The sequence below is a fragment of the Arachis hypogaea genome, chromosome 4 (genome assembly GCF_003086295.3).
Source record: "Arachis hypogaea cultivar Tifrunner chromosome 4, arahy.Tifrunner.gnm2.J5K5, whole genome shotgun sequence".
Taxonomy (NCBI): domain Eukaryota; kingdom Viridiplantae; phylum Streptophyta; class Magnoliopsida; order Fabales; family Fabaceae; genus Arachis; species Arachis hypogaea.
Genome location: NC_092039.1, coordinates 9653252 through 9681202, shown reverse-complemented (window position 1 = coordinate 9681202; position 27951 = coordinate 9653252). Strand labels below are relative to the sequence as shown.

At 26.9% G+C, this 27951-nt stretch overlaps 2 protein-coding genes across 4 annotated transcripts; one reads left to right on the top strand and one right to left on the bottom strand.

Annotated features, from left to right (window-relative positions):
- The first annotated feature begins 183 nt into the window (after window positions 1-183).
- On the top strand, window positions 184-16308 carry LOC112796186 (endoribonuclease Dicer homolog 2). 3 transcript variants are annotated; one of them, XM_025838530.3, is made up of 24 exons: window positions 312-451; window positions 5195-5274; window positions 8044-8129; window positions 8241-8418; window positions 8584-8697; window positions 9246-9380; window positions 9564-9648; window positions 9794-9858; window positions 10068-10208; window positions 10313-10441; window positions 10537-10648; window positions 10753-10852; window positions 11363-11558; window positions 11648-11808; window positions 11957-12175; window positions 12320-12534; window positions 12667-12932; window positions 13020-13408; window positions 13500-13603; window positions 13922-14121; window positions 14240-14449; window positions 14909-15316; window positions 15411-15689; window positions 15780-16308. In XM_025838530.3, the coding sequence occupies exons 3-24, from the start codon at window positions 8053-8055 to the stop codon at window positions 16128-16130; spliced, it is 4134 nt and encodes a 1377-aa protein (XP_025694315.1). In that variant the 5' UTR covers window positions 312-451; window positions 5195-5274; window positions 8044-8052; the 3' UTR covers window positions 16131-16308. The 3 variants fall into 3 exon arrangements, with proteins under 3 accessions (XP_025694314.1, XP_025694315.1, XP_025694316.1); XM_025838529.3 differs by lacking the exon at window positions 5195-5274 and having other exon boundaries at window positions 184-451; XM_025838531.3 differs by lacking the exons at window positions 312-451; window positions 5195-5274 and adding an exon at window positions 7591-7928.
- Window positions 16299-27351, bottom strand: LOC112796187 (uncharacterized). The gene is made up of 5 exons (XM_025838534.3): window positions 27212-27351; window positions 26395-26710; window positions 24496-24962; window positions 23377-23523; window positions 16299-16740 (listed from the first exon to the last, which is right to left on the bottom strand). The coding sequence occupies exons 2-5, from the start codon at window positions 26696-26698 to the stop codon at window positions 16504-16506; spliced, it is 1155 nt and encodes a 384-aa protein (XP_025694319.1). The 5' UTR covers window positions 26699-26710; window positions 27212-27351; the 3' UTR covers window positions 16299-16503.
- Window positions 27352-27951: the final 600 nt, after the last annotated feature.

The following is a 27951-nucleotide window of genomic DNA, read 5'->3' as shown; positions in this document are numbered from 1 at the left end:
TAGCTTTTCTATATATCTTGTTTGTGGTCTCCTTCACATTCACCCCCTTCACCGTCTTAAACTCATAACTCATAACAACAACCACATCAAAATCACTCTCACCTCTCTTACTCACCACACTCTCTCCGCCGGTCGCCACTCGTCACTCCCGACCGCGCGCCTTGGCTCCGAGCCGCCGTGCCTCGCCAGAAACCTAACACTAACCGCCTTTCTGCAAGAAACATTCAATAGCAACACACGAATCACTTATAAACCTCGATCCACAATAACGGTAGAAACAAAATCCTAAATCGAAGCCGTGGTCGTTGTTGTTGTTGTTATGGAGATGACAAGAAAAGACAAGACTGCAATGAGAACAGAAAGCACTCAGTCTTCGTGTTCGTCTTCCTCATCCCATCATCTTCCTCGTCAAAAGAGAAACAAGCTCCACCATCACGAATTGCATCAACAGGTGATTGTATTCCATCCTCTCTTGCAGCTCTATTTTTTATTAAATAATGCGTCTTTGGACTTTGGATATACCACATACCAGTAAGGCGGTAAGCAAAAAGTTCTTCTTTTTTTTAGTGTAATTGATTTTTTTTTAGTAAAAAGTAAAATATTATTGAAAAATAAAAAATATTCTTTTAAAAAGTTATAATCTTTGTTTTCATCTTTTAAAATACTAAATAAATATAATTTTTTTATATTATTATACTTAAATATAACTGATAAATACAAAATGACTAAAAAATTATCATTATAATACATGGACTTATAATTTGTAATGATAGAAAAACTATGTATAAAGTTACCATATAATACATGGACATATATATGACTATGCCTAAAGTTATATAAAAAAAATCTTAAAAAATAAAATTTTATCATATTTCTTCATTCATCAAGAAAATCCCATGTGCTAACCTCCCAGGCTATTAAGTAGTAATATATTACTACTCCCATGCATCATCATTTGTCATTTCATATATTACTATAATAGTTTATAAATAATAACCATTCACCATTGAGTTCAGCAGAAACTTTATCTCCTGTTCCAATGTTGTATATGTATGTATGTATGTATGATCCAAAATAAGAAAACGTGACAATCTAGAATAAATGTAGCTCCTAATAACAAGTCACTGGATATTAATGCAAGCTAAGGTCAGCATAATATTCTAATTTCTAAAAATGATAGTAGAAATGAAAAAGGTTACAGCAATAATGAAATTAATTTTGACAAGTGACGGGCATAAATTAAAGTCTTAAGCCAAATTTAAAACTTAACACTCTTAATGTGTTAAAAAAAACTGGAGAAGCATTTTCTTGTTCTTTCATAGAGTGAATTACTACTTACACTCTGGCTGATAATATATATTTTAAATTCTTATTTGTTGACTACATGAAAATTTTGCTAAATTGCCGTTTTCTTATTTTAAATATATTTTGAATACAACACCCATTAATTTAATACGTATATTTTTTATATTCAATTGTATATTAATAAAAAATAAAATTTTTTTTTAAATATACTTAGACATATTTAAATATTATTATATGTGGTTCAGTCTTATTATTAATATATATTTTTAAAATAAATTTAAAATTAATATATTGTTATTTATTAAAATAAAAAATATTTTAAATATTTTATATAAAATTAAAAAATATTAAAAATAATTAAAAATATATTTAATATTAATAAAATATTATTAAAATTTATCTAACAATTATTTTATATTTTATATATATGTTATATCTCCATATCTTATAAAAATTTAAAATTTATGTATTTTTTTATTTCATATTCATATCAATATTCAAGCATCATAATTTAATGATTTTTTTTTGTTGATCATTGTGAAAAAAGAAGAAAAAGTGTATAAAAATAATAGTTTTATAAATTTCTGCACCAGCACATCACTAATTGCTTTAATTTCATGATAATTCCAAATATAGCAGTTAGGACCACTGACATGATCAATTTCAAGTATACTGATAAAAACAAAGACTTGAGAACTTGTCAAGAAAGGTGGCATTGACATACAAACAGTAGTCATAAAAAAATTTAAACAAACATTCAACTTTAAATTATAAATTTATTAAAATTAAATTTATTCAACGGTCTAGATTGATCATTCAAAATTTTCGTTACAAACTATTTTTTATATCTCTATATAAATCATTACTCTTATAAAATATTTTACGACCTTTCAAAATCTTATAGAATTTTATAGAATCCTTTAAATTTTTCCAAGACATTCTAAAATGTTTCATAATCATGTAAAAAAATTTTAACAACTAATTTATCTTAATTATTAGAACAATTACCAGCTAAAAGAATTAAAATATTATATCAATTACTAACATTCTAATATTTAATTCACAACTTGCAAAAAATGTATTTTATAACATGACATACTTTATTTTATTTATTTCTTTTTTAATTTCAAATATATATTTTTTTATCTTCATACTTTTTCTAATAAAATGTTTAATTTATCTTCAAATTTTTATTAGTTTTCTTTTTTTTAATCTTTTTTATTCATTTGATATCTAACTCTTTTTTTAGAGTAAGTAATAATATAATTTTTTTGTGATAATTCATTAATTCTTAATATTTAGAACAAAAATTTATTCCTATAAAAAATATAAATAATATAGTATAACATTACTGTTCTATTTTGTTGTCCAACCCAAAGCTTTTTCTCATGTCTGACTCACTCCAAATATTTTTTTTTTATTTATTTATCTACTTCCATCACCACTTTAATCATATTGTGCCAAACCAATTAAGAAAATCTTTACTAAATTAAGTGTTGCTATATTGAGATCTATTACTGGACGCATGTTACAATTTAAAAAAGCCACGTTACCATTCAAAAAAAATAAGATGTTTTAACCGCCATATGTGAGTGACGCCCTTTTCTTATTTGTTGAAAGCACTTAAATATATACAAAAATGGCGCATACTATCGTGTAGATGGATAGTTTCTTCTACGTGTGTAGATGACAAATATCAATAAAAAAGGAAAATAATAAAATTTTAACTAAAAATATCTCCGCATCCTCGAGAAATAAAAAAGGAAAAATTTTAGGTGTTATCAAAATGATAATAGCATGTCTTACCTAAATTGATTGATAGTTTTATTTGCAATTGAATGCTCTAAATTCCATTTTGTTTATCCCACGTAACCTATTCCAAATTTCCAATAGGAGAAATAGAATTTTGCTCGAGGGCCCATTACAGATATTGTTAAGTCATATTAGATGGACGGTTCCAATGTTAAATTTGATAATGGTTTAATTTGTTTGCATTGAAATTGCCGTTAATAGTATTAGAATTAGTGTTGAGGGTATAAATATTAGATTTTGAATTAAAGAATTTAAATATTTGGAATAATTAAACATTATAATAAATTAAATTTAACAATTATTCAGTTGATAATTTTATAATAATATATTTTTTTTGAATTTATTGAATAATAATATTATGAATGACAAATGAAATTATTATAGTATTTATGAGTTGATATAGAAATATCATATCTTGAAATAAGTGGTAACAAGATATAATGTTAGTTTTTTTTTTCTTTTTTTCTAGCAGTGATTGATCTCATAATATATACTTTGTTAAATTATTATGACTTATAATTAGTTTTGTGTTGGTATTTAAGCATATATTATTTTATTATTCATTTATTTTAAAATAATAAAAAAATTTTGTCCGAACGTAAATTTTTTAGTATATTTAAGCATACACATTTCAGTATTTATTTACATTGACATATTTATTTTGATTTTTTATTCATAAATTAATATAAAAAATACCAAAATATAGCTAAAATGACCTATTAAATTATTTTACAAGCACATATAAATTCAATTAAATGTAATTTAACCTGTTTTTAATTACTATTATTATTATTGTTATTATAAAAATATGTTGGCCTCAACTATAGTTTTTATGGTGTATGTGTAGTACTTGTGTTTATTAAAAATTATTTTACACATAATTTTATTAAATGCAAGTGCTATAATTTTTAAACAATTATTTTTTAAAATATAATTTTCATAAGCTACCTTTAAAAAATAAAATTTTACCAAATTAAATTTTAGTAAACAATAAACCTAGAGTCCGGGACCCATCCAGCACACAGTGACAAAGGCACAACTGGGCTATCCCGTACCATTTAAAGTTTTAAATCCAATAATCAAAGCCTGATAAATTAAACAATAAAAAAATTAACTGCGACACTTAAAAAGCTCGGTATGAGTTGAGACTAAGGGTGAAAAAAGTTTAAATAGGTATAAGTTCGTCCTTTTTTAAAAGTCCTAATATATTAATAAATCATACCTAGATTTATTAATTAATTTTATTGGTTTATTAAATCTGTTTAAATTTATTAAAACATAATTAAATATATAAATAATTTTTTTATTAATAAAATTATGAAATATTTTAAATTTATTATATTTTATTATAAATATTTTTGTATATTTTAAATATTTTAAAAGATTAAAAATTTTTATAAATATTAAATATGACATATTATATATAAATATTTTTATTAAAAAATAAAATTTTTAAATAATATTTATTTTTGTAAAAAAAAATTTAACTTTTTAATAGACTTCAGTTCAAGTCAGGCTGAATAACAAGTCAGACATAGTACTTTATAAAGAGTCTATAACAGGCTAGACTCAAACCAATGAACTACATGACATGTTAGGTCTGTTACGAGTAAAGCTTGGCCTGTTTCTACTTTCACCCCTAATTGAGACTCTGCTCTCCCATTACGGTCTGATTTATACTAGTATCAAAGTACTGTCATTTGAATTTTTGTTGAAAAGAAAATGGTACCTGCAAAAGATTTTAATATTTAAGTTAGTAAGAATTTTAAGTAGGTTTTTAGTAGATTAAAACTTGAATATATCTAAAGTATGTCAGTGTATTTATAATATATTAAATAACCATTTTTTTAAAAGTAGTTTTACCTTTATTAGTAGGAGATATTTAAAAAAGTAGTTAATTATTTAAATAAGTAAGGCTGTTCAACCTCTCAAGAGATCGGGTAAGTAAAAAAGGCTACTTTTTTTATGGTGGACTTTTATCCTTATTAAACCTGATTTTATTTTGGGTAAGGGTAATAGGGTACGAATACTATCCGAACTCACAGGTACTTAATCCGTCCCTATTCGTTTGTAGCAGGTAATTACTCGCACCGAAATGAGTTTTAGCGGGACGAGATCTTAAACGGTGTAGGATCGGCTTTGGGTAATACCTGCCCGGTATATATATAATATATATAAAATAATTAATAATATTGTATTATATTTAAGTTTTTATTTTAATTTATGTTATGTATGTGATGATAGTTATATAAATTTTAAATTTTAATTTTATTTATTAGATTTTAATAATTATAAGAGAAAAATTGATATTTGTAGGAGTAAATTAGAGTTTAACTTTTTACAACTTGCAGATAAGAGTTAGGGTAAAAAAATATTAATAAAAATATTAGATTTGATATTAAAATTAAAAATAAAATAATGAATAAAATATGAAATTTAAAATTAAAATATTTAAAATTAAAGAAGAAAATGAAGAAAAACATTTAGTAAATATTGATTCAAATATTAATGTGATAACAAATTGAATCAAATAATATATATTTGAATTAATTAAATTAAATAATTAATATAATAAATTAATTATAATTATTTGACTATGAAATAAGTTAAATAAATAAAAAATATCTTATAAGTATGTCATGTAAAAATTATAATACTTTTAAAAATTATTAATTAAAATATATAAGACGAAAAATTAATACAAATTAAAAAATTCATTTAATCAAATAATTAAAATAAAATATTAAATAATTTAATATTTATCGTAATAAAAATAAATAATAATTGATTATAATACTCTTAAAAATTACTAATCAAAGACAAAAAAAATAATATAATTAATTAATTATAATTAATGTAATAAAATAAAATATTACATAATTTAATATTTATCTTAATTTAATTAATTAATTAATATATTCAAATAAATTAAATAAAATAAATAAAAAATATCTTTATGCCCTAATTTTAATAATATATAATAGATAGACAGATAGATTAATCTTTTTTGTAACATTCTTTAGGGCAATCATCGTTATTGGTTACTAGGCATGTGTACTTAAACACTGCTTGTAACGAGTCACCAAAAAATAACACTGCTTGTAACATAAACCAAGAAAGCATTGTATTGTCGTTAATTATGGATTGAAAGGATCCTACTTTCCTACTTTCGGCTAATTTTTTTTAAGTAAAGTGATATTTAATGGTGGTGTTTATATGTGTTGATAATTATTGTGACGTATTTATTTATAAAATATTGTTATTATATAGATAATAAATTTTGAAATAAAATTTCACTTATTTTAATATAATTCATAGTAAATAGAATAATTAATAAATGTTATATGAAAATTCAAAAAATAATAATGTTTTATGGCTTAAAATTACATTGTTTCATATTCATGTGGGAGCAATGTGATATCTACTATTATAGATAATGAGATACATGAAAAACTTAATTTTGTTTCACACTATTTATAGACAAAAAGATATATATATATTCATTATTTACTACAAAAATGTTATTCGCACATTAATATTAGCTACTAAAACTAGCTATTAATGTATTTGTGTATAAATATATGTGTAATTTAATTTATTTTTAATATATATATTTATATTTTAATATATATTTCATACTGATAGATAATTTTAGTAATTAATTTTAGTATATACGTAACATAGTCAAAATTTGCTATTATGAAAAATCTAATTAGTATTTTTTTTTAAAAATTAATTAGTCAGAAATCAAAATATTAGAGAATCTAGATTTTATAGAAGAACATAGTATATACATCGTTTGTTATTATAAAGAACTAAATTAGTATTTTTTTAAAGACTAATTAGTTAAAAATTGAAATCTCTATAAACCTAATTGTTATTTTATTCTTTTTAATGAATAAAATATGTGTGTTGTAAGTTGATATTGAAAACATGGATGTTTTTTATTTGTACGGAGTACATTTTTTTTCAAATTGATATTAAATAAATTAAATCATCTGATTTATTATTGAAGAGAAACAAATTTAAAATGGGTGATTTAATTTTAATATTATATTTTTTAAATTTTTATTTTATAAATTAATTTAAAAAATTAAAAAAGCGTAAATTTGAGTATCTAATTATTTATTTATTTTTTAAAAAAATTAAGTAACAAAAATTACCGTGTTCAATTTATGCTAAAGACCATTTATCAAGTGAAAAATCAAAATTTACCACTTATTAAGGTGATAGTGATACACCCTAGACACCATCATCCTAAACAAAATTTCCCTACTTTCTAGCAAAACACTGATTAAGATATCCCAAATTCAAGAACTCCTATAAACTTGAAAAATGTTTCTACTTTCTAGTCTTTTGTGGCCAATTAACGTTATTCCAAGATTGCGACTGATGTCCCCAACACAACCATAGCAGATTCCATAAATTAACCACTACTCCTAATAAGTACTGTACTATATACCGTATATATGTACGTATACAAACGTTTGCAGAGGCCTGGGAGAATTCATGTACACCCATTGCCCATACACAAACACACACGGGGGCAGAATTCGGAAATTCCAATTGAGAAAAACTGAAAAAAAAAAAAAAAAGCAGCAGTGACAGTGTGTGTGTGTCACTTTCGTATGATTGACCTGTGGGTCCTTTTTCTCTGCCATTTCCACTATCAAGCTCCTTGGGCACCAAGCAGCCTCCGGCTTAAGAAAGAGAAAAACACTGTTCAATCTACTTGCTTTGTGTGTGTTTTTAAGTGCAAAGTTTGAATCTTTCTCAATCTCAGTGCCTACCCTTTTCCTCATTTTGTCTCGGTAACCTCCATTTGTCTTCTGGGTTTCTCTAATTTTGTTTGGCTTTTATCTCTTCTCTTCTATGATCAAATAAAGGAAGCATCTTTGACTCATTTGCACTGATTGGTAACTTCAGGTTGAAATCATGGAACCGATCCAGATGGAAATTGATGATGGAAGCCAGCTTCAAGCTTTAGCTGATCCTCTTCCATTTGCTAGAAGGTGAGTTTTTTAGTTTTGATTTATGTTCGGAAGTTGAGCATTCTAGTTTTGTCGTTGATTGTGATGTTGTTGTGTTGGGTTGGTGCTGTATTCATTTATTTCGTTCTGCAGTTATCAACTTGAAGCTCTGGAGAAAGCTATTCATGAAAACACTATAGTGTTCTTGGAGACTGGATCAGGAAAGACTCTCATTGCGATCATGCTGCTTCGCAGTTATGCTTATATGCTGCGTAAGCCTTCTCGGCACATTGCGGTGTTCTTGGTTCCAAAAGTTGTGTTGGTGACTCAAGTATGCACCTCCCTCTCTTATGGCTTTGTATTTGGAAATTTGAGATATATTATGTAATTGCACTTTGTCAATGGTGGAGCTTAGATCAGTGTTTCTTTTGTTTTTTACACTGCTTTTCTTATGTGCATTTCCCTGCTTCTTGTTATTTCAATCCTGAAATTGTAGCAAGCTGAAGCTGTGAAAACGCACACTGATTTGAAAGTTGGAATGTACTGGGGAGATATGGGAGTTGACTACTGGGATGCTGCTACATGGAAAAAAGAATTAGATGAACATGAGGTGATGGGTTTTACATTTCTAGCAACTAAAGATTCCATTGTTAAAATGTGAAAAAATCTGATTTGCACAACCAAAAGGCCTTTTGCTTATGCCACATGTGAATTCGTGTTCAACCCCAGTTGGTTTGGTGTGCTCATGTTTTTGCATTTCTGAAGCTTAATTTTTCTATTGTAATTTATCCCTTTTGGCAATGAGAAAAGAAATACACTATTTTCTTGGTTGCTGTTGTTGATGGCATAGGGCCTGTAATGTATTACACAAGTTTAGTAGCTAATGCCTGAAAAAGAAAAATGAAAAGGTCAAGGTTAGTAGCATTCATGTTATTCTTGAAGTCAATCCTAGTTCTAGTTCTAGCCTAAGCCTCTGTGTTCAAAGAAAATGGAAAAGAAGACTACCGGCTTTCCATTTTTCAATATTCAGTTTTATCTAAGTGTGACATGCATCTTTTGTTCTTTTAAGTGTGAAGCTTCTGAAATATTTGTTTGCTTGCATAGCTTAGAGGTGGTTACTAACTTATTATCAACAAATTTTTCTTTTGAATGTCTAAGGTGCTTGTCATGACTCCAGCTATATTACTCAGAAGCTTGAGGCACAGTTTTCTCAAACTTGACATGATTAAGCTTTTAATAATGGACGAGTGCCATCATGCTAAGGGTAGAGACCCTTATGCCTGCATAATGAAAGTAAGCTTATAATGTTAGCCATTTGTTGTAGTGTTGGTCATTTTGCTTTATTAAATACGACTGTAAAATAAATTTGAGATTTTTTCTTTAAATAAAATAATTAAAACCAATCTCAACAAGCTGGTGTAATTTGGTGAAACAATTTGTTGTCAGCTTTACAAGATTTGATTTAATTTCATGCAGGAGTTCTATCATAGAGAATTGAACTCTGGTATCTCTGACCTCCCTCGAATTTTTGGGATGACTGCATCTCCCATTAAGTCAAAAGGTATACAACTGTAACATTTTTGTCTCTCTGCATTTCATTTTTTTTTTAAATTTTTTTCTATAAAAATAAGATAATCAATAATGTCACTTATTCTCTAATTCTGAACTTCCTAAACTTTTTCTCCTTTTTCACTTTCTTGATCCAGTTGGAAGCTCTGAATACTCCCTCTCTGTAAATATCCGTGACCTAATGACACTAATGGACTCAAAGGTTGCTTCGGATTTTCTACCTCTAATACACCCTGCCTATACTATGAATATTGACATTCCTTGAGGCCTTATATTGATGCTAGAATGTTCTAACTTGAAATGTGGCTAGAATAATTCAATTCTATCTAATGACTCTCTTGAGTTTCAATTTAGTATTATCAGTTGATCTTGTAATGCACACTTTGTCTGACATAACATTTTGAATTGAAGGTATACACATGCGTAAGTGAAGATGTCATTGCAAAGTTCATACCAATCTCAACTCCAAAGTTCAAGTTTTACATGAAAAATGAAATTCCATATGTGTTATTTGAAAAATTAGCAGTTGAACTCAATATGTTAAAACAGCAGGTTTGTTCCTATATTTAATTGTTAATCTCCATTCTGGGGTCAAATAAGTGTTGATTATTTCCTTGAGATTATTGACTAAGGATATTTTTTTATTTGATCAACAGTATGAACTCTCCTTGAAAACTTTACATTTCACAACATCAGTTGCTGAGACTGCACACAAGAGGATAACAAAGAATTTTTCTTCCATTATGTTTTGCTTGGATACACTTGGTGTTTGGTTGGCTTTAAAGGTTCTTATTTCCCCTTTTCTTCTTTGAGTCTATAGCATCGATAACTGTTCATGGTTGCTTACTTAAATTCATTTTTTTTGGGGTTTATGTGACAGGCTGCAGAGTTCTTATCTTCCCACGAAAGTGAATCATTTAAATCTGGGGATATATTTGTGAAAGAATTTAATTTAGATACTGTGAAGCTATTTAAGACATACTTATCATCTGGTACTGACTCTAAAACCTTTACAAGAAAATGTGAGAATTTAAATATGAATTTGCTTGCACTGTTTAATGTAATTAATTAATTTTTAAATATATTTCTTGCACAGGTCCTCAGCGGTTTATTGGTAATAACACTAAATCGGATAAGGATATGGGGCTGATGACCTCCAAAGTTTGTTGTCTTGTTGACACACTGCTTGAGTACAGGTTATCCTCGCTGAAAAATTTCCATTTAGAAATCATGCATGTGGGTGTTACCATCATTGATAGGTCTGGCTTCTAGGATTTAAATTTCATTATTAGCAGTTGAAAGTTGATATTAGATTTGATTTGAGAAGCTGAATACTTTATGGCTGGAAATTTCATTTGGGGTCAGTTAGGTATTGTGTAATGATAGAGGTGAAAAATCAGTTTTCCACAAAATTTACTCATTTTAACTCGAGAAAATTTTCATTCCTTGATCGTCTGTACCAAATTGTCCCTTAAGTTCATTTCATTTTCTTTATTATTGATTGGTACTGCTTATCTCTCCTCTGATTTATTTATTCACAAGAACTAACATTTAACATTTTGATGCAATTCGCAAAACTGAAGTTGTTTTATTTTGTCTATCCCGTAATAAATATTTATGATATGTTTGTATATGTTTCTCTTGTTTTGGTTATGAATATGATTAAATCTATGTTGACATATGTACCCTTTATGCTAAAACTACAGGGGTTTGTCTGACATGCGATGCATAGTTTTTGTTGAACGAGTAATTACAGCTATTGTCCTCCAGGATCTATTGAATGTATTGCTTCCAAAATACAATAGCTGGAAGACGAAATGCATAGCAGGAAATAATACTGGTGTACATAATCAATCCAGAAAAATGCAAAATGAAATTGTGGAAGAGTTTCGTATGGGCAAGGTTTGTTGCTTTCGTAGATCATTCACTATATTATTATTACAATCAATTTCATCTTTTATTTTTAATTAAGGAAATGTTGTCATATGTAGGTCAATATCATTGTTGCGACATCAATTCTTGAAGAGGGTTTAGATGTTCAAAGTTGCAATTTGGTTATCAGATTTGACCCCTGTCCCACTGTGTGCAGTTTCATACAGTCCCGTGGCCGTGCTAGAATGCAGAATTCAGACTACATATTAATGGTTCAACGGTAATTCCTTTTATTTATTCTCCTGCCGTCCTGTGTATTAATATTATTTTAGCACTTATATAACTGCTATTTTATATGATATGTTGCATAGAGTAAGATTGGCAACATATCTCCAAAGAAACTACCTAATTTTGTTCTGAAATTTCAGTGGGGATTCAGTCACATATTCTCGGCTAGAGCAATACCTTGCTAGTGGAGATCTTATGAGGAAGGAGTCACTGCGTCATTCTTCCCTTCCATTTGATCATTTTGAAAGTGATCAATTCAATGAGGAAGTTTATCGAGTTGAAAGCACTAAAGCCATTGTGACTCTGAGTTCTAGCATTGAGCTGATACATATATTTTGCTCTTGGCTCCCTTCAGACGGGTTAGTTTGTTCATTCAGGCCGAAATTACATGATTTACATCTTAGTTTTGCTTCCTTCACTTTTATGAACCCTATTTTGAGATGCTAGTGCATTCTCCATTAATCTTGTTCCTTTTTTTCCCTTATATTTTTATTTATTATTAGGTACTTTAAACCCACTCCAAGGTGGGTAAAAGAAACAGGAACATTGCTTCTTCCGAAAAGTTGTCCTATACAAACTGTTTGTGTAGAAGGTGACAAGAAAGCCTTGAAGAAAATTGCTTGCCTTGAAGCATGCAAGCAACTTCATAAGATTGGAGCTTTGACAGATAATCTTGTTCCCAAAATTTATGTTGAAGAAGGGGAGATGCAAGACTTTGGTAAACTCTTGGCTTCCACTATTTTGCCCTTCTAATTCTCATTCTCATTTTGAATATTAATTTACTTGGAAATAAAATTCTGTTTATGCCTGTAACCTTTGGTTTGCTTCAATATCAATCCAATTCTTACAGTGAATGAACCTTTCAATGAGGAGCAACCAAGTTATATGCCGTGCGAATTGGTGAACCACTTCTCTAATACGGAGAATACAATATATCATTGCTATCTAATGGAGTTAAACTCCAATTTTAGTGATGATATATCTAATGTTGTGGTTGCCTTGAGAGTGGAGCTTGATCGAGAAATTGGAAGCAAGGAATTCCAAATGCCTTATGACCAAGGTAGTTTGTGTGTAAAGTTGAGATACACAGGAACCATCGATCTTTCTCCAAATCAGGTATGTTTCCTTTTCCTTCTTCAATAGTGCATAGCAAATTAGATAGGTGTTGGAAAATTCAGAAAAGTTATTATATTTTGTCTGCAGGTTCTTTTATGCAAGAGATTCCAGGTGACAATTCTTCGACTGCTCCTGGATCATAATATGGAGAAGCTGAGATCTGCAGACAACCTATGTTCAGAAGGCGATCCGGAGATTGATTATCTCTTGCTTCCAACCCATAAGCAAAGACTTTCTGTCGATTGGTCCTCGATCAATTCTTTGTATCCGTCAAAATTTGCTTGTGGAAATCATTCTCTCAATGTATGGACAAAGAACGGCCGTGTTTGCACCTGCATACTAAGGAACTCTTTGGTTTATACTCCTCATAATGATCATTTTTATATCACAACTGATATAACGTGCTTGAATGGAAACTCGCATTTGAACCTAAGGCATGGTGGAATTACCACATACAAGAAGTACTTTATGCAAAAGTAGGTACTTATTTGTTGCTGAAGCGTATTCTCAAGTTAATTTTTTCTAATGGGGTGTGCTATTCTTGTACTATCTTTTTCCATGTTTCAGGCATGACATTAAGTTGAAGTTTGAACAACAAAGACTGCTTAATGCAAGGCATCTCTATCATGTTAAAAATTATTGTCATGGACACAAACAACAGGAGGACACAGGTTAAGCTTTTTGAAATTTCGTTTTGTCAAATCCAATGGTTTGAAGCATATGATAAAGTAAAGGGATTGGTTATTTCTTGTTAATATGAATTGGAATTTTCTGCATGTAATAAGGAATTAAGTGAAAGCAACTAAGTATAATTATAATCAAAAGGAATCAAGTTTGTTAGCTTGGTTATTTCTTAGATTTTTTAAGTAATAAAAAACACTAAATGTTCCTTTTCAAAAGTATAGAAGTATATTATGTTTAGCGCTATTTGTTTACATGCCTTGCCGTTGTGTGACCCAATCTGAATCCTAACCTTTTTCCCCTTCCAGTTTCTGAAGCGAGCAAGAGCACAGTTGAATTACCTCCTGAACTGTGCTATATAGTCATGTCGCCAGTGCCTATTAGTACCATTCATTCCTTCTCATTTGTTCCATCCATTATGCATCGAGTTGAGTCGTTGCTTGTAGCTTCTAACTTGAAGAAGCTGCATTTGGATCATTGCATGCAAAATGTGGTTTCAACTAGCAAGGTAGGGTACTACTTGAGTCTCTTAAATTCGCTCATGGATGGTATCTTTTCCCCTTCATTTGATTCTTTGAAACATTGTATAGATATTTATACCATGGTAATTGCATTTTGCAATGTAGGTCTTGGAAGCAATCACTTCAAAAAGTTGCGGGGAGAGCTTTCACTACGAATCTCTAGAGACTCTTGGAGATTCTTTCTTAAAATATGCAACTAGTCAGCACCTCTTTCAAACATATCCAAATCACCATGAAGGTCTTCTTACTGTGAAGAGGGAAAAGATAATTTCTAATGCTGCCCTATGTAAGTTTGGGTGCAGTTGTAACCTTCCGGTACTCTCTCTCTCTCTCTCTCTCTCTCTTTCTCTCAATCATTCACTTCTCATATTTTGCTACAATTTCATAGAAGTTTTATTCAGATTCTGGTTTAGAAGTTCTTTTTTGTAGCATTTATATTTTATAGGACATTTTATCCATATTCTTGTTTAGAAGTACATTTTCGTTGCCTTTACGGCTGATTTCTCAACCTAGTACTTTTTTCCTTTAATGTTTTGCATGAAGACAATTTAATATTTGTTCTATTTAGTTGAAGCTGTGAAATTTGATGATATAGAATTATAATTTGAAATCACTGAATTTCATCTTTTGGGTTGATTATTATATTTGCTTTGCTATTAATCTATTATACAGCATTTTGCATTATTAAGTTAAACACTTCAATTATTTGTGGTTTTTATTCCTTGTAGTTTGTTTGACACTTGTTACTTAACTATTATTCTTTTTGAGTTGCAGGGCTTCATACGAAATTCACGTTTTGACCCACAAACTTGGGCTGTTCCCGGCTATAAATCAACAAGTTTAAAACTAGAAGAGTTGGACTCCAAGGGGGCAAAAGCTTTTGTTAGTGGAAAAAGAAAGTTAAGACGAAAGGTTATTGCTGATGTTGTTGAGGCACTAATTGGTGCCTACCTTAGCACCAGTGGTGAAGAGGCCGCACTGTTGTTTATGAACTGGGTTGGCATCAAAGTGAACTTTAATTTTTCACCCTATGAGAGGCACTATAGCATTCAACCAGAGAGGCTGATAAATGTGAACTTTCTAGAATCTCTCTTAAACTACTCCTTCCATGACCGTCATCTTCTAGTGGAGGCTTTCACCCATGGTTCTTACATGCTGCCCGAAATTCCAAGATGTTATCAGGTACACACTATTGTTGATGGGCCTATCTTTTTGATCATTAGTAAAATAGATTCTGTACACTTCTTTTCGTTAACAATTTCTCGATGCTCTGCAGCGACTCGAATTTCTTGGGGACTCAGTATTGGATTATCTCATTACGAGGCATTTGGACAATAAATATCCTGGAATGTCACCTGGCCAGTTAACTGACATGAGATCAGCGTCTGTGAGTAACGACTGTTACGCATGGTCCGCAGTTAAGGCCGGGTTGCACAAACACATTCTACATGCTTCACAAGATCTTCATAAGGATATTGTAGTCATAGTTAATGAAGTTGCAAAGTTTTCTTCAGCATCACCTATTGTATGGGAGTTAGACATATCATTTCCCAAGGTTAGCTGTTATATTTTGGATCATGAGATTCTCCAATTGTAGTTAGACTTGTTTTTTTTCGAGATATAAGATTGTTCGTACTGTTGACAGGTACTTGGAGACATCATTGAGTCTTTGGCCGGAGCGATTTTCGTTGATTCGGAATATAATAAAGAAACCGTGTGGCAATGCATACGACCGCTTCTGGAGCCGCTTGTTACACCGGAAACGTTAACAATGCATCCCACCAGAGAGTTGTCGGAGCTATGCCAGAAAGAAAGTTACAAAATAGAAAAGAATCGGTCTCGCAAGGATGGTGTCACCTCTTATTTGATGGAGGTACAAGCCAATGGGACCACCATTTATAGTTATGAATACACTGGCTATGCTGATAGGAAAACAGCCAAGAGGATAGTGTGTAGAGAAATTTTGAAACAGATGAAAAAAACACAACCCAAGTAGTTGTAATATTCATAGGAATACAAATATCATATTGTATAGGTGCTGATGTGCATTAGTTGTAACATCCTTTTGGAAATTCCAATAGAGGAGAGGCCTTGCAAGTTGTAATTAAACTATAAATATAAGAGGGAATGAAAATATCATGTTAGTAATATAAAATCAGCCATATTCATAATTACTGTTATTTGTTATTAATTGTAGTAAGAGAACATATTACATATACAGTAACATAAAATCACACAAACACAGTTATATATTCTTGTTCACAAAGAATATATGCATTTATTTACTAGTTACAAGTTCCACCCCATAACTTATTATAAAATGCTAAAATAATATCATAGAAGATATAAAGAATTACATGGCATGAGTTTTAGTTCTTGTGATGTGGGAGGTCATCAGCAACAAGGAGGTAGAAAAGTCCCATTACACCACTATGCAGCTTAGTGTTGCTGTAGTCAACCTCCAAAGTCAAAACTTCACCATTAGAGATCTTGATAGAGCCAGGTCGAGGGTAGCAAGTTGTCATTCCCACCAGGTACCCTTTCTCATTTCCTGCTTCACTTCCATTTCCATATTTTGGTAGTGAATTGCATATAACTCTTCCATCCTGAAATTAGTTAAATTCTCACAAATTAATATTTGATTAGTATGTTATGATCATAATATGTACTTAGAAAAGCTCTATAAAATACTATATCCATTTTGCTTATAAACATATTTCACAATAAAAAGTATTAACATTTATTAAAAAGAAAATTATAACAGTATTTCAGTTATGCTTATTTTAGTTATTTTTAGTAGTCTTACATATTTATTTATCTGAACAGTGAGTGCCTATTTTTCATAGTTTAATAAAATTTCAGTTATATTTATTTTTATAAATCTTACACTTTTATTTTTATAATTGATGCTTATTTTTTTATATAAAATATATTTACTGAAAAAAGAAGTCTATGTATAACCAATGACGGACCCAAAAAATTTTAGTAATGGGACAAAAATATATTAAAATAAATTTTGTTCAACATCGATATTTTGAAATTACAATGATGTATAAGTAGAATTTTTTTTACATATATTTAGAATAATTATGTATAAGAGTTAACATAAAGAATATCAATTAATATTTTAGAGTGATACTATATTTATAAGTGTTTTTGTAACTAAGTCCAATCAAGTTGGCACAAAGTCTATCGGAAAAAAAAAGCTTGGATATGTCACTACTTTTTGTCCGTGTGTAGCATACAAATTTTTGCTGAAAAACACACAAATTTATCGATACAGCATACAAACTTATTAATGTAGCATTTTTGCTGCTAATATATTTTGTTAGATAGTTAAGTCAATATTCTAGTTATGTAATCCTCTAAAAACTTTTATACTGTACATAAAAAAATTTATGCTATGTATCAATTTTTATACTATATACCAAAATTTATGTGTTGTGTCTATAACATACAATCTTTTTGCTGTAAATATATTTTTAATTAGCTGAATCAATATTTTAGATATATAATCTTTTAAAAATATATGTATTGTATACAAAAATTTATATATTATATATATTTTATTAATATAATATATAAATTATTATATATAATACAAATTTTTATATATAACATATAAATTTTTACTATAAATATATTTTATTATTTAAATGTTATGTGTATTTTATTAATTAAGAAAAGATGAAAACGACGAAGACAATAATTATAATAATAAAAGAAGATGAGGAAAAAAAACTAAACAACAACAAAATTAATAACGCAGGCCGTAGCAACAGCAACGACAACGAAAACAGTGACAAGAATGACAATGACACCACGTTGAAAAAGAAACGTGCAAAGAATAAGATGAAACATTGCTAAATTTTTAAATATTGTTTGTAGATTTTGTTTAGGGTATTCCTCAACTCCCATTTTATAAATTCCTAAACTGATAATCACGAATCATGATATCCCTACAAATAAATTACAAACTGCTGAATTCATACGTGTGTGCATGTGACATCATCATTGGATCAAGACAAGGAGCTTGATATTATGATTTATGATATATTAAAGAAATTTTATTTATTAGAATGGTGGTCTCTGGAAGGTATCATCTCAATACCGTCATTATAAATACTAGCGGCTCAACATCGTACCTGTTCAGCCGCTTTTCTATTGTTTTTAAGAAATTAATTTTATTTTTTTGTTAATATATTATTTATTTTTTAAATTTATTAGATAAATATTTTTTATTTTAATATTGACGTGACGTTATTTATATCATATTTTATTAAAATTAAAATTATTATAAAATATCTTTAAAATGTTAAATTATAAAAACTCATAATAAAAGGGTATATATATTATCAGAAAAAATATATTTTAAAAAATAATGATAATAACATTATCCTGATTCAAAAAGAGTATATATGAACCAAAATACATATTAGTTATTTACAAAAAATAATTTTTACTTAAATATCATGTATATTCATATTTGTCTTCATCTTTTTTAAGTGGTAGGTCAAAATATGGATCTGAATATGAAAAAGCCTTCACTTTTTTATAAATATTGAAAAATAGAAGTAATGAGAATGCTTTTTTTTTGTTTTTAAATATCAAACTATAAGAATAATTAATAAGCAAAATAGGAGAGTATAAAAATTGTGTATTCGGAAAAAATCATTCATAATTCATCATACATCTCTTTATCGATAACTTCTCGATTCTTGAAAAACTGTCAGATTTATTGACCATATAAATAACTATATAAACGCTTCAAGATTATTAGTGAAAAATTATGTGTAACAAAATCAAAATAAAAATTTAAAAATATTATTTACAAATTAACTATTTATAAATGTTATTAAGTTTAATTATTTATTTTTAATTGTAGTTAATTTGAGGTCGAGATAAAAATTTATATTTAAAAGACTCTTTATCTTCATACATAATTTCAATTGTTAAAATATATTTTATTTTTCTTTCTAATTTTATATTTAATTTTTTAAATTTTTTAATTTTATTAATTTTTAAAATTATTAATTTATATTTTTATAATATCCTCTTACTATATTAAACACTATTCTTTCTCTTACTATTATTCTCTAAACACATACTTGTCATTGTCTCATCGTCATTATTATATTTTCTTATTCTTCTTTCTCATTTTTTCCTTCTCCTCCCACCTTCTTGTCACCCGATCGAAATTAATTATCACCAAGTATTATGATCGCAACTTTAAATCTTGTCTATTACTTTGATTTATAATCATCTATTCTGTTAACTTTTATGAGTTGTTGAAGTTTCACTAAAAGAAGTAAGACATAAAGTATTTAAAATTTTTACCCAAATTATCAAATTGCTTTTAGAATGTATAAATTTATAAATTTAAATTAAATAAGATATTAAACAAATTTATTATGTTGTTATTATGTGTAACAAAATCAAAATTAAAATTTAAAAATATTATTTACAAATTAACTATTTATAAACGTTATTAAGTTTAGTTATTTATTTTTAATAGTATTTAATTTGAAGATGAGATAAAAATTTATATTTAAAACACTATTTATCTTCGTGCATAATTTTAATTGATAAAAATATTTTAATTTTTTTTATTTTATATTTAATCTTTTAAATTATCTTTAATTTTGATATTTTTTAAAATTATTAATTTATATTTTTATTATATCCCTTTATTATATCAAATAATATTCTTTCTCCTACTATTATTCTCTATACACATACTTGTTATTATCTCATCGTCATTATTATATTACCTTACTCTCCTTTCTCTTTTTTTCTTCTCCTTCCACCTTCTCTTAACCCGACCGTAATTAATTATCACCAAGTATTATTATCGCAACTTTTAATCTTGTCTATTCTGTTAACTTTTATGAGTTGTTGAAGTTTTGTTAAAAGAAGTAAGACATTAATTTTTTTTTCAAATTATCAAAATTTGATGTCAGTAATCCCAAAAAATAATCTCAAAATATATTATTTTTAACTAAAATAATAAAAAAATATATAACTGTATATTTTTTAATTAATAATTAAAAAATTAAGTCGCAATTTAATATAGTACCTTAGGATAAAAGGCAACCATTGCTATTCATGTTTGACTACTACTATCTAAGTTTCATATTTATTTTATTGTGCACATTAATTAAAGTGTATTTTATTATTTTATTTTACATGTTTTGAAATAATGCCACTATATTATAAGGATGAGATTAATTTTTATAATCTAATGTGAATCTTTTTATTATTTTGTTTGTCATTTGAATACTATCCATTTAAAATAGTTACTTAAAGTGAAAACACTATATAAAGAGAGATAGAAAACTTTTAGATTTATAGTTTTAGTGTGCTTCTTATTAATCCTCACATGATATACTCAAGTTTAATAGTTTTGATGGTGGTGAATTTTTACAATTAGGTAAAAAATTTTAACTTTTTCTTTCTCTCCGTCTCTCTCTCTATGATTTTGAACAAACTCAATTTTATTATTAAATAATTTTTTAAGTTTAGAATATTTTTAATTTTTTATTTAATAATTAGACTTAATAAATTACTAAAATTCAAACCTATATTCTCTTAAACTACTTCTTTATCATATAATTTGAATCGTTTAAATGAAAGATCGTTAGGCCTTAAAATTTTTAAAGTAAAAGAACAATACAATAAAATAAATTAAAAAACCTAATAAAATAAAATAGTTAAAAAATAGAATATATATATATAGGAAAAATAATAAATTAAAATTTACATGGCTCATGACATAGAAAAATAAAGAGAAGAAAATAATTATAAAGGTTGAAATAATAAAAAATGTATAACATAGTTCTTATCTTGCCACATTTAAATGTTATATGTCAATCTAATAATTAATAAAAAATAATATTATCAAATATAAAATATATTAAAAATAAAAAATAGATTAATAAAATCAATTAACAAAATTCTTATCTTAGGTCGCTAAATTATTTGAAAAATCAATTAACAAAATTTTTATATTGTTACATTTATTGTGTTATCTATCGAATTAATAATCAATAAAAAAAATAATATTATCTAATGTAAAATATATTACAAATAAAAAAATTAACAAAATATGTGTGAGAATTTTTCATTCTACCATTGGTAGGTATAGGTTTTTTTTTATCGTTTATATGTTAATTATGTGACAAATAAATAATATTAAATTAATTAATTTTTTTGTAATACAATTTAGGAAATTAATAAATGTCAAACCTACTACTCTATGTAATTAAATATCAAATCCAGTACTTAGATAGTTTAGGAAATTAACATATTAATGTTTTTAACGAATCCTTAATAGGTGCGAATTTTTTTGCGTTCTATATATATAATATATATATATATATATATATATATATATATATATATATATATATATATGCCAATCAAATAACTTAGTCAATATGTAAAACAAATAATATTGTGGTAGACAAAATTAATAATTTAATTTAGTTTCAAAGTAAATATTTATGTATTCAAATTTTGAATATAATACTCTACATAATCAATAGTTTGGAAAATAAAAAAAAAATATTGCAAAGCAATTTAAAAAATAATAAAATATTTATAAAATTTTTATTCAATCATTGATAGTCAAAGACATATAAAAAACATAAAAACAGATATCAAATAAAAAGAATCAGTTTTCTTTCTGCATCAAATTGATAAGACTAAAAAAATTATTTCTTTTTACATTAAATTGATAAAAACAAAAGGTGATATAGTGCTATTTTTATATGTCAAAAGTTAGGAATAAATTAAAAAGATAGAGAAATAACTGAAAATATAGATTAGATAAATAAACTAAAGAGAAGAGATATAAGTGAATATTACACGTAAAATTAATAACTGCTGCAAACTGAAGAAAATTTACAACTGCAGTGGATGAAGGCAATGGAAGAAGATGGAGGCGAGAGTGTTGAAGAAAGGAGAATAACAGAATAGCAAGACAAATATAGAAAAGTAAAAACCAAACTGCAGTGGACGGAGGTAATAGAAGATGTGTTATTATAGTTATAGAAGTAACAAAACTGTTTTTATTTTAGTGGGAAGTTATTGGATTTTTTAAAACAAATTTTATGTCTATTTTGTCCTTAAAATTTGCTTTATGAAATAGTCTATTGTAGGGTTAATATAGTCCAAAAAATTGGACACCAAAATTATGGTCAACTCTCTATATTGGCTTTATATATTGTTATAGATTACCTATACTTTTCCGTTATGCTATTGTAAAATTTTAAAATTGGATAAATGGTCTTAGTACAAATCGAATTAAGTGATTTGTATTATTTAATTTTAAAAAAATAAAAATAAATAATTAGACCCTTAGATCTACGCTCTTGGAATTTTTTAAATTAAATTAGAATTAATATTTAACATTCAATTAGATTTTTAAAATTTAAGATTAGATTTAAATTTATTCCTAAAAATTACAATAGACTCTATTTGGTTTCTAAAATTTACAATAGTTATTAATGTTAACTCTTGAGTAAATTTTTATAAATAGTGTGTTGATTTTGTACGTTATTTTGCTAAAATTTGAAGTTTTCACTTAGAATTTATATGACTAAAATTTTCTAGAAATTTATTGGCTTCTCAACATCCTCACAAAAATGACAATAATAAGTTTAATTTAAAAATTTTATGACTCTAGAAGCAACAATCAAATTTCTAAAACTCTAGTAAATCTTGATCACATGAAAGTTAGGTAAGGAATCCAAATCGCTACAGATTAATCTACCAAATTAACACGTCGTTAATGGAGATTAGAGTTAATGTGACAATGTGAATTACAATTGTAAATTTCAAAATTCAATTTGAGTCTGTTGAATTTTTAAAGGTTAAATTATATCTGACTTCAAATTTTATAAGCAAAATTGAGTATTAACTCTAAAAATTTTTTGATTTTATTTTTTATAAAAAATAAAATATTTAAATTGCATAGTCTGATTTTAAGTTGGCATTTTTTCAAAATCGAATGGTCCGATTTGTTTAATATCAATTAAAAAAAATTATTCCATATAAATAAAAGAATTCATGCTTTTAATTAATAACAATTAATATAGAAAAAATAGCCAAATTATAAAACTCATATATTTTAAAATTGTAAATTTATTAATAATAATTAATTTTTTATTTTATTATTTTATCAATTTCTTCTTTCCATCAGTGTAGATGATGTTTTTCTATATTATGATTAGATGAGTTACCTGGCCGTAGAGAGTTGAACCAGTGCCACCAACATGTTCATGAGCAACACCATAAATGACATAACCTCCTTTGTTCATTGGAAGCTTTGTCCTCCTCACATCAACGCATTTACCTCCATACTTGCAAGGCAAAACATCATATTCAACCTGCACCAAAATAAATAACTCTTGTTAGTTAATTACGCATCCAAATAATTCATAAATATCTAATCCTATATGAAAAAATTAAAGCACAGTGTCACGATAAATTTTAGAAAGTTAGATTTAACGATGTTTATATAGTTTTCTGAAGTATTTGAGAATATTTTAGATGGTTTCAGAACGTTCTAAAATGTCATAAAAGGTCGCGAAATATCTTAGAAGGTTCTAAAAGACTCTGGAAGATCATGGAATATTCTAGAAAAGTGTGGATGTCTATAGGAATATGAAGAATAATACGAAACAATCTAGAAGTATTTAAAAATTATGGTATGATGGATATTTGTAATGAAGGTTCTAAATGATTAATCTAGATCATTGATTAGATTTAATCCTAACCATCTATTGAGGAGGTGTATGGCTATAAATAAAAAGTGAAAGTTAATAAATTTGAGTGTCAGCACGATAGTGATAGATGTGTTTAAGGCCATGACAACAGGCTGAGTTTCATGTTTTTTACCGGGTTTTCGAATAGTTGACCTAATTTTTTTTAGAATTTAATTTTCATTCAATTAGTATAAATCTTTCTATACAAACCACTAATCATGTATTATCAAATCAGCAAAAGTAATAAATTAATTATTTTAAAAATTATCTAAATACATAACTCTTTATCCGGTTCATATCTTAAGCATTAATCGAAATTTTACATGTAATAAATTTTCATAAAAAATGAACTTTAAAACTTTCATGGTATATCCTCTGTCAAAATCATAAATTTTAAACATTAATTTTTTTTATATAAGAAAAAACAACAAAACTACTCCACAACTAAACATATTTGAGCAAATTAAAATAAAAAAAACAACGAATGATATAATTTTTTCTTAAATAATAATAAAAATATTTTTTTTCTTGATCAAGCACTTTATTTACTAATTAATTATTAACTATATAAGCACAAGTTGAAATTTGACTTACCAGGCAATTATGTGTGTTATTTTTGACAACATCAGTAACATCAAGCACATAAACCCTAAGAGGCAATATATAGTGTTCCCAGGTGACCCACTTGACAGTGTATTTAAGATACAAGGTTCTGTTTTGAGGCTTGAATCCTTTCTTCAACAAGCATTGACTCTCATCAGGGCAACAAGTCAAGCCTCCATGGTAACTTGGACTCAAAGGTTTTCCATCTGAATCCTTTGTGATGTTGAAGAGATCACACCTGCACTCAATGCAGCCTATCTTGTCTTGGACACCCCTTGTGTCAATTGCATGAACATTTATTACCCATTTCTCATCATACCCTTTTGGAGGGTTTCCAGCTTCTATTCCATAAGGGTCTGGAATGTGTGTTTCTACTCCTCTTGTTTCTGATCCAACTCCAAAGTAATATGGAAGAGTATTGTATTGGCATAACCCACTGTTTTGCACAATTTCAATACCTGTACAAGTACCATATATATTAGTTTATTATTATATATAAGTTTAATTATTCTATAGTTTTGCAAAGTTTGTAATTAGGTTTTTATATATATATTTTTTTAAATTAAGTTCTTGTACTAATTTTTTTTTAATTGACTCTATACACTTTTTTTTCTTTTTTTTGAGTCCTTGCATCAATTTTTTTTAGTTGAATTCCTATACAATTAAGTCAATTACTATCAAGAGGGACCTAATTGAAAAAAAATTAGTGCAGAGACCCAATTAAAAGAAAAAAATTATAAAGACCTAATTGAAAATTTTGCGAAACTATAAGGACCAACAGAATAATTATATATATATATATATATATATATATATATATATATATATATATATATTCTAAAGTTAGGAGTGAGACTAAAACCCGCAACTTTTAGATGAGTATGAAAAAAGAAAAAATATAAATAGACAATAAAAATACTAAATAATGTAAACAATAAAAAAACTAATGTCATTTGAGCTATAGCTATTATATAATTTTCTTTGTATCTTTTTAATCTTTTATTAGTGATTATATGAGTTTTATTAATGATTTTTTTTGTTATTTAAAAAAATTATAATGTCACTTTCAAATTGATAACGGTATTCATTTTTAATTATACTTTCACTTCTTATTTATCATATTAATATTTTTTTTGGTCATATCTATAAGGACGGTAAATAATTTTATAAGAAGAAAAAAAAATATAATTAAGAAGCAGTAGCATTGTCAATTTAAAATATTATCATTTTCTTTGAATTTAATCAGTGTAATAATTATGCAATTTTTTATATTTGAATATAATATTATATATTAGTAACTGAGATATAATAGGTTGTGTTTAATTAGATTCTGTATTGAAACAGAGATATATTAAATATTAAATATTTTCTATATCCTCAATTTTAGAAAATAAGAATATATATAAATATTTTTTAGAGGCAATTTTTTTTTGTATTTTATACGTATCTTCGTTCTAAATAAAATTTTTATATTGTCTTACTAATATTATCAAATGCAAATGTTATAATACAAATATAAATTAGATACAGAAATATAGAAAACTCATATTATTTTGTCTTATTTTTTAGATGAACAAAATATATTAAACATTTGTATCACGCTATTTTTTATACAAAAAAGGTTAGAAAGTCATCAAAATTTATTAGTTTTGGCCATTGATTAGCAATTAATATTTAAAAGTACAGGATAAAATATGTTATTGAATTATTAGATTAAAAAAAATAGATTAATGACTAAAAATAAAAACCAACAATAATAAATTATGATGACTCTCTAGTAATTTTTTATATATGTATTTTCAATTTGAATCTGTTATATATTACTTAAATAAGTCAACATCAAGATATAAACAAATTATAAAAAGAAATTAAAGAAAAAAAAAACAATACCTGGGTTTGTTTTTGTGGCATTTTTGGGTTGATGGTACTTCATAACAATCCAATGGTGAAGATAGGCCTCATAGAGAGGCACAGAGTTTCCTTTCTCATCAACTATTTCAGCATTGAAACTCTTGAGTGCAATATGGCCTCTAGGGAAATCAACATCGTAGTATAATTTGTTTGAACTTTTCCCTGCTCCTATCTCAATCTTGGGAGATAAAAAAACAGCTGTTTTTTCAGTCACAAAGGCCCATGAATATGTGCTTGATAACATCACTACCATTGCCCAACAACAATGATTTACATTCCACATCTTGATCTAGATCTGTAATTAGCATATATATATATATAAAAATGTTAAACAAATCTAGATAGTAACCAAGACATTATATATTTTATATCCAATGTTAAGAAAATCGAACCCAATATCACATTCAAAGGTTTAATACTAATTTAACTCGATTCAAAATGGAATAATATCTTACTTTTATTTGATTTCTCATCGGTTTTTACTATATAAACTATTTAAGAAACATATAGAATGGGATTGGAATTTGATTTAATGATGTTCTGAACTATATGACAAAAAAGAAAAGCATATGTTATATGACAAAATTATTATTAGGTATACATCTACACAAAACTCTAAGGTAGTTCTAATTATTAGTTAAGGATTATTTTAAGGCAAAGAGAAAGCTAGCAATAATGGTTTGATTATAAAGTCAACGTGCATAGATCAGAGTCGGTATTCTATAACTGAAATTCGAAAGGGGCATGCTCAAGTGAATTGTTAATAAGATAGAAGATGGAAGATGAAGAAGCGTACCTCAAATAGTTTCCCTTTCCAAAAGAATATAATGATTAGTTATTACTATGAAAGAAGGAAAATCAATACAACAACGAATTTATAGACCAACACCAAAAGAATGCGTGTCTATATATATAATTAAAGGAGAGGTTGCTCCTACATGGTGTTTTCATTTGTGAATTGCAAATGTATCTTTTTTTTATCATTCAAAAGAATCTATTCGTAATAATTATTCCTTATTTTTATCCATTTCGTCAATGTTCTCTCACATCATCATTGTGTGGCTCATTTTATTCGTTACGAGAAAAATGTTGGTGTTGTGTAATAAAATGGACATATGAACAAAATTTTTACTGTTATGGTATTAGCTTAAAATATAACTTACATTTTACTCTTTTTTTCATTTTTTTTGTTTAGAAAACAAAACAAATACAGCTTGCGTTTTGTTTTATACAAGGTTTTTAATTTTTTTTATTTCGTTTTAGTCCAAACGCAATTTGCGTTTAATGATAGTTTTTTTTTTAAACAACAAAATGCAACCTGCATTTTGCTTTTTGTGTCAGCTTTTTTTTTGGAAGATACAAAACGCAAGTTGCGTTTTATGAATTATCAGAATTTTTCTTAGAGAATTAAAAACGCAGGTTGTGTTTTGTGTAAAAAAATATTTTAATCAAAAGTCCTCCCTATAAATGCGAAACAAGATTCGTTCAACTTGCCTCACTCCACTTCTACTCATTATATTCTTCTTTCTTGTACAT

Coding starts and splice junctions, on each gene's coding strand:
- LOC112796186 (XM_025838529.3), top strand. CDS start 320: ATGGAGATGACAAGAAAAGACAAGACTGCAATGAGAACAGAAAGCACT. Junction 8,698..9,245: donor AAGAATTAGATGAACATGAG/GTGATGGGTTTT, acceptor TGAATGTCTAAG/GTGCTTGTCATGACTCCAGC. Junction 15,317..15,410: donor AAATTCCAAGATGTTATCAG/GTACACACTATT, acceptor GATGCTCTGCAG/CGACTCGAATTTCTTGGGGA.
- LOC112796187 (XM_025838534.3), bottom strand. CDS start 26,698: ATGTGGAATGTAAATCATTGTTGTTGGGCAATGGTAGTGATGTTATCA. Junction 23,524..24,495: donor ATAACACACATAATTGCCTG/GTAAGTCAAATT, acceptor ATTTTGGTGCAG/GTTGAATATGATGTTTTGCC. Junction 16,741..23,376: donor GTTCAACTCTCTACGGCCAG/GTAACTCATCTA, acceptor AACTAATTTCAG/GATGGAAGAGTTATATGCAA.